The 12,788-nt window shown below is 39.8% G+C and overlaps 1 protein-coding gene across 1 annotated transcript; it reads left to right on the forward strand.

The window, feature by feature from the left end:
• Positions 1 to 8,589: 8,589 nt before the first annotated feature.
• On the forward strand, positions 8,590 to 10,684 carry LOC115110057 (ferritin, middle subunit-like). Its single transcript, XM_029635388.2, has 4 exons — positions 8,590 to 8,901; positions 9,205 to 9,351; positions 10,106 to 10,231; positions 10,453 to 10,684. Exons 1-4 carry the CDS (start codon positions 8,800 to 8,802, stop codon positions 10,606 to 10,608), a joined length of 531 nt encoding a protein of 176 aa, XP_029491248.1. The 5' UTR covers positions 8,590 to 8,799; the 3' UTR covers positions 10,609 to 10,684.
• The last annotated feature ends 2,104 nt before the right edge of the window (positions 10,685 to 12,788 follow it).

Consider the following 12,788-nt stretch of genomic DNA (forward strand, 5'->3'; position numbering starts at 1 on the left):
ATATCAGTTATTTTTAAGTCTTAGTTCCAATAGTTCATCTTTTTTTCTCCATAGATTGTGAGTCGGATAGTCTCTCTGCAAGGTTTTGTAAATCTTACGTCTCACATGCGTATATTTTTCTAACTCAAATAGGATTCCCTCAACATTGCTTTGATGTCCAAAAGCTTTTAGGTTGCATATAGTGTATTCAGATTGACTTTTTCCACTTTTACGTTACAGCGTTATTCTAAAATGTATTAAATTGTTTTTTTCCCTCACCAATCTACACACAATGTCCCATAATGACAAAGCAAAAACAGGTTTAGAAATGTTAGCAAATGTATTAAAAATTAAAAAACAAAAATATTACATTTACATAAGTATTCAGCAGTGATGTAAAGTACTTAAGCATAAATACTTGAAAATATGACTTAAGTCATTTTTTGAGGGGGTATCTGTACTTTACTTTATTATTTATTTTTTGGACAACTTTATACTTTTACTTCACTACAGTCCTAAAGAAAATGATGTACTTTTTACTCCATACATGTTCCCTGACACCCAAAAGTACTTGTTACATTTTGAATGCTTAGCAGGACAGGAAAATTGTTTAATTCGCACAATTATCAAGAGAACATCACTGGTCATCCCTACTTCCTCTGATCTGATGACGCACTAAATACATGCTTCATTTGTAAATGATGTCTGAGGGTTGCAGCATCTGAAAATTAAAAATACAAGAAAATGGTGCCATCTGGTTTGCTTTATATAAGGAATTTATATATACTTTTACTTTTGATACTTAAGTATATTTTAGCAATGACATTTACTTTTGCTACTTAACCCTTGTGTTGTCTTAAGGGTAAAACTGACCCGCCCACTATGATTAACAGCAGAGAAAACCCATTAAATGATATTTTTTCAACTTGAAATTTGACCCCAACATTAGACAAAGTGAAACATCGCCTTTGTTCATATTTCCATGAAAGCTGTACACCACCAGGGTACAAAGATTGTCTTAGGGTCATTTTTGACCCGGCAGTTATAAAATAATTTACACACCACAAAAAACCCAGACACACACACACACACACACACACAGTGAGAGATTGAGATTATGTGCTACTGACTGAACTCAAGACAAAACTAAAACTGTATTGTGCATGTGCAGCATCTCTCCTCCACGACCCCACACAAGACTCAAGTTCACAGACAAAATAAACATTTCTTGACAGCATTGTTTACTAATGGGGAACACAGTCAGAAGCTATTAAGGTGCTGCAGATGACAGTCCTCCCAGGTCTCTCTCTGCTGAAGCCATGAGTGCACGTTTCAGCACTCAACAGGTTGGAGATCAGATTTTTTCCGATGTCCAGGAGGAACAAGAGAACAATGATTTAGAAGAGGAGGAGGTATCTGAAGAAGAAGATGGGGAAGAATACAACCCAGAGCACGATGCATCATCTTCAGATGAAGAAGACCTCCCCCAAGCTGAAAGAGACATTTTTATCAAAGAATAGTAAAATAACATGGTCCTTGTCACCATATGACAACCAGGGCAGGATGGCAGCACAAAATGTCATAAGGACGACCCCAGGGCCCACTAGACATGCAGTTGCCCATGCCCAGGACACCACCTCAACATTCTACATGTTCATTACACCAGCCATCGAAAAAAAATCATCCTGGAAATGACAAATTTGGAGGGTTTCCGTAAATATGGAGACAACTGGAAAAGGATGGATGAGATTGATCTGTGTGCCTAAATAGGGCTGATAATCTTAGCTGGTGTGTATAGGTCCCCAGACGAGGATACGTGTAGTCTCTGGGATACAGAGAGCGGAAGGGCGATTTTCAATACCACAAAGAATGCTACGATTTGATAACCGTGAGAAAAGACCAGCAAAACGTGTGAGAGACAAACTGGCGGCCATAACAGAGGTCTGGGAGAAGTGGGTGGAGTGTCTGCCATACCTCTACAACCCTGGGCCTGAAGTAACAGTGGATGAACAACTAGATCCATTCAGAAGTAATTATTCTCATATCTGTAATGTAAATGATTTTCACTGTCAATTTGATTTTGTATTGCTGTAATATCATTGATTTATGTGATTGTTTTCTGTGACACTGATACTAATTACTGATAGTAATCTCTTTTGTCACAAGGTTGCTGTCCTTTCTTCAGTATATGCCCAGCAAGCCAGCAAAGTATGGCATCAAGATATGGGTGGCCTGTGACGCACAATCCAGCTACGCTTGGAAGATGCAAGTCTACACAGGAAGCCGACCGGTGGAGGCCCAGAGAAGAACTAGGGGATGGGGGTTGTGCTTGATGTGACAGATCGACTGATGGGGCACAATGTCACGTGTGACAATTTCTTCACCTCTTATGAACTCAGCCAGCAGCTCCTGAAGAGGAAGAGCACCATGGTTGGCACAGTTATAAAGAACAAGCCTGAGCTCCCCCCTGCATTCCTCGCAACAAGGGGGAGAGAGGCCTTCTCATCAAAGTTTGCCTTCACCCCCACCACCACTCTAGTTTCTTACCTACCAAGGAGGGACAAGAATGTGGTCCTCCTGAGCACACTGCACAAAATGGCTGAGATCAGTGATAGTAAGGACAGGAAGCCAGCCATCATCCTGGACTACAACCACAACAAAGGAGGCGTTGACAAACTGAACAAGGTAATTGGAACTTACAGCTGCAGGAGGATGACTGCCTGCTGGCCCCTGGTCATCTTACACAACATCATTGATGTGTCCTCATACAATGCCTTAGTGATATGGAACAAGATAAGCCCTACCTGGATGCCTGATAAGCAGAGCAGCTGGGAAAGGCACTTGTAACCCCACACATTCAAAGAAGGGAGCGCTTGTGAAAGCTGTTCAGGGGGCTGAATCCACCTGAGGCTAAAGCTGGGCCAGGCAAGAGGAGGAGATGCCAATTATGCCCCCCAAAGAAGGACTGTAAAACAAATACTATATGCGGCACATGTGAGAAATACATCAGCAAAGTCCATGCACACACACATGCATACTGTCCCACGTGCTAATTAGAGATGATTGATTTATGTTCTTCACATTTGTTTTGTATCTATTATCTTATTTTTTTTGTATTAATTGTTGTTGTTTATACACCTTGTGGGTGGGGGAAAAGGTTAAAAAAAATGGTAGAAGACTAGTATTTTGTAGTTGAATTCCTAATTGTACAGTATATAAGAATTTATCACTATGTTACCAAAAACGTTCAAGACTATTATTCTTTCCCTTCAATAAAATGCATTCAAAACTACTTTCTGCACGTTTCTGCTACTTTCTTAGGCTATACAAGTGCTATCTCTTTCAAAAAAATAAATATGTTAACACCTATGTAGTTCCTTTAGCAACAATAATAATAATAAACCTCTACTTTAGTAAAGAAAACAATTATGACAGCTATGTTGTAATAAAACGAGTGGTGTCCACTGAAAAAATGCAGTCTTTCTGCATTGTGAAGAGGGAAAACCCAGATATTCAAAGTTTGTGATGCATGACAGGTTGTTTCTTCATGCGAAATAGATTTGGGGTTTAAAATACAATTAACCTGCTTTATTTTAGGGGTTTAGTGAAGCTGAACCTTCACCCAGTCTGAGGTCTTGAGCGCTCTGGAGCAGGTTTTCAACAAGGATCTCTCTGTACGTTGTTTCGTTCAACTTTCCCTCAATCCTGACTAGTGTCCCAATCCCTGCCTCTGAAAAACATCCCCACAGCATGATGCTGCCACCACCATGCTTCACCGTAGGGATGATGCCAGGTTTCCTCCAGATGTGACGCTTGGCATTCAGGCCAAAGAGTTCAATCTTAGTTTCATCAGACCAGATGATCTTGCTTCTCATGGTCTAAGAGTCCATTAGGTGCCTTTTGGCAAACGCCAAGCGGGCTGCCATGTGCCTTTTACTGAGAAGTGGCTTCCGTCTGGCCACTCTACCATAAAGGCCTGATTGGTGGAGTGCTGCAGAGATGGTTGTCCTTCTGGAAGGTTCTCCCATCTCTACAGAGGAACTAACAACCTTAAGATGTATTTATTTTGTTGTCAATATTCTGAACAAATATTGTAATCACTGTTCTGCAACATATGCTTCAACAATTAATGTATTTGCTGTGCCTAGACCTAAGGGATAATGTTAGCTTAATAATTATTCTTTTGTGTTCAAAATCTAGAAAACCATGCCAGATTTCAAACCAAATTAGCCCTGGAGCATTTAATATAGCTTTAAAACAAACAAACATGTTTGGAGATGTGTATTACACATTCATGAATAATCTAAATGTTAGCATTAAATAATCAAGGCCTTTAAACACTTGTTTGACAATAATGGTGCAAATGAAATGCCTTTTATGGTGTCTGACAGAGTTGACATAAATCCACTTAGTTGCATTTAATGAAAAAATGGGTGGTTCCTTTACATGGTGTTAATAGCTGATACTTTGCTCTGTCAAAATATAAACTTCACATTTTGTTAAAATTAAGACAAAAAATTTGTGGAAGAAAGTTGATTGTCCCATCTTTTACGAATCCCTGAGCTCTAAAACTACAACATTTTTCTCTCTGCCCCATGGCAAAAAAAATCCATAGATTGTAGCTACACTAGATATGATATAACCAAAGATTGTTGTTATCCAGCATTTCTGGACATTACAGGTAAGCCTAATCAAAACACTGCATTAGATTCTACAACTTAACCTGGTATTGGCTATACTCTCTTTGTTCCCAAATCTGGAAACCAGTTATCTTATACATGCCGGTGTCCAGTTGCAGGTGGTTCTAGAAATACCAGAGAAAATGCAGGTAGATAGCAAATAAAAATATATTTCTTAGTTTTCTCTAGTGTTTGTGCATTTGCCTGTTGCCTTTCTTTGCAGGTTTTGCCTTACACAATCTAATGCAGGACTATTCAATTTACCCTAAGAGATCCAGAGTCTGCTGGTTTTCTGTTCTACCTGATAATTAATTGCACACACCTGGTGTCCCAGGTCTAAATCAGTCCCTGATTAGAGGGGAACAATGGAACTGGATTCTTGGTCCATAGTTGAGTTTGAGGTGTATAGTGCATTTTAGAGTTGAAGAGCACCAACCACAGATACACATGCTCGCTAGACTATCTCGAAGATTAAATTCAATATAGAATCAGTGTGACGAGGTGACAAAGATATTGTTTTACTATTGTAACATGCAGTGAATAGAATTCTGTTGTCATCTGGTTTAGAAATCAAACTCTAGTTATGTTATTGCAGACCAAATTTTATACATTTCTCCCAGTTGTTTTTTAGAGAACATTGTATTGCAAGGTGTGCTACAGTATATGTGTAGAATATGCTGTGTTGGATAATTTGCATATGCATCTTAGATTTTGAACCTCCATTCTAGCATACGGCAGGGTAGCCTAGTGGTTAGCGTGTTGGACTAGTAACCGGAAGGTTGCAAGCTCAAACCCCCTACCTGACAAAGTACAAATCTGTAGTTCTGCCCCTGAACAGGCAGTTAACCCACTGTTCCTAGGCTGTCATTGAAAATAAGAATTAGTTCCTAACTGACTTGCCTAGTTAAATAAAGGTATATATTTTTTAAACAAAAATTAAAAATACATGACACACACATCTTTCTATCTATATGCTTTTATTTGGCTTTCTCATCAAAGTATATGATTGAATGTTTCTTTAAACCTGCAGCTTCTTAATTGAAAAGAGACATATAAATCAGACCAAAACATGATTTAAAAAATGTCCCTGACAGATAGCTAATGAAACACTGGCCTCATGAGCAGGCAAATGGACAGTTACAGTAGCAGGCCAGGCTAGTCAAACTAACATTGGCTAGCTTTAAAAAAAAAAAAAAAGGCTAAATGGTGAACGGAGTTACCTCTTCATGGGACAATTTGTATTGCATGCTGCACTTTTCAAGTGTACTCAAAAACAGATGTTTATCTTATTTCCGTCTTTGGGAGTTCATCAAACACATACAGCAAACAGTTTGAGTTTTCAGACCTCACCTGAGGCTGTGTTTACATCCTAGATAGAAGCAGTGTTAAACTATACTATTATGAGAAAATGTGTAAGAATTGAAGGTGCCAACAAATGTTATAGTTATTATAAGAATGTTTAACTGTCATATACAAAAAAATCTGCTCCCCCCTCGATCATTTTTTCAGCTTCCACCCACAACCTATAGTTGCATATTTGAATTAATACTTGAGAGAGTAGCCCCCCATTCACATTCTATTCCATATTCTGAGCCATAGGCGTATCCAAGCCTTTACACATAATGTAGTTGGTCCAGGGTTGGCACCATGACACTCACTTTAATTGGATTGATCATGTATTTCTATCCCAGTTCACTTTCACTACAACAAAGTAATCAGCCTCTCTGTTTTCAGCTAGACTAACACAATACTTGTTTAATTTGATTCATTATAGAATCTTCAGCTTATTAGAACATGATTTCCTTTACAACCATGTGTGTGTGTGTGTGTGTGTGTGTGTGTGTGTATATACTTTTTAATGAATTCAAACTGCAATTAAAGTGTGTAATCAAGTCAGCAGTTTCTTGACATTGAGTGCCTCGACTCCTATTAAGTTAATTGAGTATTAGACATTAGACATTTTGTGACATATTCTGGTCTAGTGGTAATGCTGCTGACTCTGGACCACACATGACCCTTTGTGACATGGATTCAAACCCTGCCTACGCTTTCAGATCTGTATTCATCATTATCTCAATAAAGAGAGAGAAAATACTAATATATATAAAGAAATGAGTAATCTCCAGACCATGTACTACCCAAATGTGGCGAAGGGAACATATATAGAATAATGGGTTTTGACATTGGTGGTGACTTTCTGAACTGTTATAGTTAGACAAACAGTTTAAAGTAATACAGAAATATATTGCATTTGAGTTCTGATTGACGACATTGACAACATTTTCAGGAAAGTTGTTGTATTTGACCTTAATTCACCAGAAACAGCTATTTGTTTAAAAATGCCTTAGTATGTTACACAGTACATGTAAGGTGCATATAGTATATAGTACATATCGTATAGTGTTTGTTCCTGCTGTTTTCTCCTTCTTCCCTTTTCCTGTTCTTCAAATCTGGTATCAGCCGGTCTTTGCCCATTCATCACCCCTCATGTCTGTTTCTGTAGTCACCAAACTCTGCCTCCTTCCACCATTGTCACTGATAACAGAACAGAACTACACCGAGACCAATGATGGTTGATAAATGAAGATAGTTAAACTCAGGCCATTTACCACTGTCTGCTTTAGGAAGTGGCTCCTTAAGCAGACAACAATGTGATAGTGGTCTGCTTAGTTAATTGACTTCCATTGGGGGGAAATTAAGGAGTGGAACATCTTGCTTCCTCTTCCGTCTCTGCTTGAGACTCCAGAATGCTGAGTCACAATGGCAAGGCAGAAATACAGCCAGGGCAGAGCCTGAGTCATTCCATACTGTAGTAGAACCAACAGGAGGTTATGACAGGAATAGGCAGGGGTGCTAATTTCACTGGGGACAGGGGGGGACATGCATTTTTGTCCCCTCCACAGTTTTATCATTGTGTGATACAAAATGAGGCAAAAGTGTGCTTTAGGACCATGCAGACGCCTCCAAACCGTCGGGTAGGCTGTTTGGACTGTTTATTAGATAAAAAAATATGTATACACTACCGGTCAAAAGTTTAAGAACACCTAATCCTACATCAAAACTATGAAATAACACATATGGAATCATGTAGTATTCAAAAAAGCATATTTTATACTTGAGATTCTTCAAAAGATACCCTTTGCCTTGATGACAGCTTTGCACACTCTTAGCTAGGTGACTAAAGTTAGCTAGGCTAGGGGTTAAGAGTTAAGGTTAGGTCTAAGGTTAAGGTCAGGAGTTAGGTTAAAGGGTTATGGTTAGGGGAAGGATTAGCTAACATGCTAAGTAGTGGCAAAGTAACTGAAAAAATGCAAAGTTGCTAATTAGCAAAAATGCAAACGTTGTCTGTGACGAGTTTCAAACAAGCAACCTTTGGAACTATAGAAGATCGAGTTACATGTATCATTTAAGCATGACACTTCATTTAGTCAAAAAGAAATGCCAAGCATGTCATAGAACAAAGTACTTTTTTTTTTAAACAGACTAAGATGAAGACGTCGAGGCGAGAGCATTTACTCCGTCAAAATCTGTCCGCGTGAGATAAACCCGTTTTTGTGTGGAGGTATATAACAGTGTCAAAATGACTTGATGCACGCGTGGATGCACGTGGCACGTGTCATTCCGGCAACTTTGAGCAAAACGACGTTTCGTTCTCTGTGTTGTTCACACGCGTACCTGCACTCTCATTGGCTAGAATGGTCCCACCTGCTCTTGCCTGTCTTCAATCGTTGAGCCACATGTATTTCCATTGTTAGAGTGGTCACTCGGCTCTCTTGTCAACATAATAAATACTCTTCGCTTCAGGTCATGTGTTTGAGTGGGATCGTCATCAAATGACCCGCCTAGTTCCTGTTGAAATTCTAAAGGTGATTGGCTACGCTCTGTGAGGGTGGATTTCACTGACGCATTCCGTTTGGAACAATAAATAGAGCGAACAAGGCTCCTTCCAGTTCACAAGTCTGAGAAGACGCATGAAGAAGTTCTTGCTTCAACAGTGATTGAACGGAACTCATCTGCCTTCGTCTCACAATATTGAACATTCCGGATAGATAACGTAACACTTACTTGAACTGTAATAGCAAAATAGTCGAAGAAACTCTATTTTTGTACCGTTAATTTTGATATAAAAGAATCTGCCAAAATGGAGTCTCAGATCCGCCAGAACTATCACCACGATTGCGAAGCTGCCATCAACCGGATGATCAACTTGGAGATGTTTGCCTCCTACACCTACACTTCAATGGTAAGGAGTCTACCAAGATGACCGTTTTGTTGATTTACCTGTATTATTATGCCTGGGCCTAAATGTCTTTTCACCAGACCTTTTTCTGTTGGCCTAGACAATTTTAATAGACAATCTATATTGCCTTTCACAGAGCGCGTAACAACTCTTTGACAGGTTAATTGTCAGGTTACCAAGTAGATTACGGACTAGACTGATTCATTCCTTTGTCATCAAGTTTAGTTGCCACAACATGAACAGAGTGCAGAGTCACGTTTGGCATGTTTTTTTCTTCTAACCACACTGTTTTGTTTGTCCACCCAGGCTTTCTATTTCTCCCGTGACGATGTGGCTCTGTCTGGCTTCGCGCATTTCTTCAAGGAGAACAGCGACGAGGAGCGAGAGCACGCCGACAAGCTACTCTCCTTCCAGAACAAGAGAGGTGGACGCATTTTCCTCCAGGACATCAAGGTGAGCCCCTGAGCGTCGAAAAACACTTACATTGTAGACTGATGGCAAAAAGGTCTACATAGACCAGAGTTCTCAGTTAAAGGTTCTCCATGGACCCAAATGGTTCATCTTATAGGGACAAATGAAGAACGCTATGGTTCTAGGTGGTTTTTAAAAAATCTATTAACTGTCTACTTCAAGTATAGGAGTCATTTTGAATGAGTAGTCATTAATGCTGAGTGATTTCATTGAGGTGTGCCTTAAGTGACTGCCCTGGTATTAGAGCAAGGCTGCTAAAGATGTGGCCTGACTGCTTACTGTAGGCCTATGAGTACAGGGTTTTGACGTCATTGGAATGGTGGCCTAAGCATTTCTTTTCAAAGGCCAAACAATAGGGGGGAAGTTATTATATTTAAATGTGTATTTCTGGGTTGGCAAAGCCCTTAGTTTATACTAAAACTACAATGTCTCTGTGCTGCATGGCAAAATTGACTTGGCCATGTATGTATAGGTGTCCCCAGCAGGAAGTGAACCATGCCCATTGGCGTTGCAAACGTCATGCTCTACTGACTGAGCCACACAACCGGTGTGCTTCATAAACTAAAGCACGTGGTTGTTTGTAGTGACAAATTGACCCCATCTTTTAACTTATTTCCAGTTTGTTGATCCCTTTATGTGCCAGATATACTGGCTAACTGTGGTGGCTGTTGGTAGGTATGCATTGAAACCTCTGCTAGTTGTCCCTAACCCTCCTGTGTTCTCTTGTCCTGTGTAGAAGCCAGAACGTGATGAGTGGGGCAATGGGCTGGAGGCCATGCAGTGTGCTCTGCAGCTGGAGAAGAATGTGAACCAGGCCCTGCTGGACCTGCACAAGATTGCCTCTGACAAGGTTGACCCCCATGTAAGTAATATCATTACATAGAATACAGGTACTGTCTCAGGCGACGATGAGGTTGTTTTAGGTCTGCTAACTAATGACACAGGATTGTGTGACCTGCCTCTTCACACGCATACAATACACACACAATGCAGCAGTTAGACATTACCACCAGGCTCTTGTGTGTTACTGTATCTACAATGATCTGTAGTCATTCTCTTGTTTCACCTGTTTTCCCTCTTTAGCTGTGTGACTTCCTGGAGACCCATTACCTGAATGAGCAGGTGGAGGCCATTAAGAAGCTGGGTGACCACATCACCAACCTCACCAAGATGGATGTTGTCAAAAACAAGATGGCAGAGTACCTGTTTGACAAGCACACCCTGGGAGGCCAGAGCTAAACTACTTCCATCCCCAGGCCTCCAGCCTCAGACCAGGAGTCCTGTTCTTCCTGCTCTATTCTGCTGGCTTTGCATTTATAAAAAGGGGAGAGCATAACAGCTGTAATGTTGACAAATTTGTTATTGGAAGGGAGGTGTATTGTAAAAATCAAGTTGCTGATTTTTGTACTATTCTGTTGCGCTGTCTTACTGAGCATTTCAATACGTAAAACACAAGGATCTTTTTCACTAGTTGTGAATTCTCATATTCAAGCTGAGAAATAAAACTGTTTTTGAGCTGGATTCAGTTTGTTACTGTGTCTGAATGTCACATGGGACTGACAATACTTGTTGCGTTTATATATTTTTGTTCTATTGCCATGAGCCCAGTCTACCATCTGGGCATTAATTTCTCTATAGAGATAAATACTGACAATTTTAGTCCTACTACAGTGATTGAGGGTCATATTAGGTTGACGTGAGCTTGATAAGGGCTATTACATAACTTGTAATGGTGCCATGTCTATTAAGGTACCATACAACAGCTAGGTCATTAACTGTGACATGGGTAACTGAATTCACTACAATTGGCGTCGCCTTTAACCTGAGCATTTTAAAAGTCAGGTCATTCGAACCTGTGCACAAAGCTACTAGCAATCTAATGACCCACAGGTCATCCCAGGGTTATGGTTGAAGGACAATATTTGCTATCAGTATATTTGCATGACACCTACTGCTCATTCAAATTAATACTTGAGTAGCCTTCAATTCACTTCCATATTTTGAGCCATAAGCCTAAGGCACTTGGACTGTAGAGGGATACCTGGGAAAATTGGACACCCTTACTCTAAAATTCAACCAACTTAATGTGTGAAGCTTGTAGAAAGCTACCTGAAAAGTTTTACCCAACTTAAACAAAAGGCACTGCTACAACATACTATTTGTGTAAACTTCAGACCAATGGAATGAGCTGAAATAAATAACTGTTCTGACATTTCACATTAAAATAGTGGTGACCTAAGAATGGCAATTTTTACTTTGATTAAATGTCAGGAATTGGGAAAGTGATTAAAAGTATTTAGCTAAAATGTAGGTAAACTGACTTTATTTGTTGGAAAAAGTCTAATGTTTAGGGGACATGTTCCTATTTCTCTCCCTCCTTCCCACTCTTATTCCTGTCATAACCTCGGGTTTATTCTATGTGGACCGACTCAGGCTATGCACTGGCTGTATTTCTGGCTTGTCGTTGTGACTCAGCAATCTGGAGTCTCAAGCAGAGACTGAAGAAGTGAAACATCCCACTCCCTAATGTTTTCTGTCTCAATGGAAGTCAAGAACAACGCATTACCTATGGGACAGGCTGTATCACAACCTGCCGTGATTGGGAGTCCCATAGGCCGTCGCACAATTAGCCCAGTGTCGTCCGGGTTTGGCAGTCATTGTAAATTATTTGTTCTTAACTGACTTGCATAGTTAAATAAAGGTTCAATAAAACATTTTAAAAAATGGCCTGAGTGAACTACCTTCATTATCCAACATATTTGGTCTCAAGGCCATTCTATTCTGTTGTCACAGTGATAATGGCGGAAGGAGGCGGGGTCTCGTGACTGTGGCGGTGGTGAGGGTGAAGACCGGCTGAGACCAGATTTGAAGAAAAGGAAAAAGGGAAGGAGAGAACAGGAACAGATACTGTACTATGTAACTTACATATACTATGTAACTTACTAAGGCATTTTTAAACTAATATCTCTTAAATGATCGTTTCTTTTTAATTTTGGAGGGGAAATACATCAACAACTTTACTGATAATTTGGTCAATATACTGCAATCACAACTCAAATACCAATATTTTCTGTATTACTTTAAACTGTTGGTCTAACTATAACAGTTCAGAAAGTCACCACCAAATCTCTCATATATACAACATTTAAATGTAAAAAAACATTATTCTATTTGTGTCCCCGTCACCACATATACATATACCTAGTACATAGTCTTGAAATGAAATGTTTTTACAAATATATATTTATTAGTATTTTCTCTCTTTATTGAAATAGAAAGTTATAAATGAGAGGGGGAGACAGAAAGGTGGAGAAATGTTTGGTGTTTCAGCCTAGCTCAGTGCTTTCTGTGGTGGTGGGGCATCCACGAAGGATCGCTACGCCACCTTCCTGTTCAAGTGAGCACAACAAATCCAAAAA

The sequence above is a fragment of the Oncorhynchus nerka genome, linkage group LG26 (genome assembly GCF_034236695.1).
Source record: "Oncorhynchus nerka isolate Pitt River linkage group LG26, Oner_Uvic_2.0, whole genome shotgun sequence".
NCBI classification, from domain to species: domain Eukaryota; kingdom Metazoa; phylum Chordata; class Actinopteri; order Salmoniformes; family Salmonidae; genus Oncorhynchus; species Oncorhynchus nerka.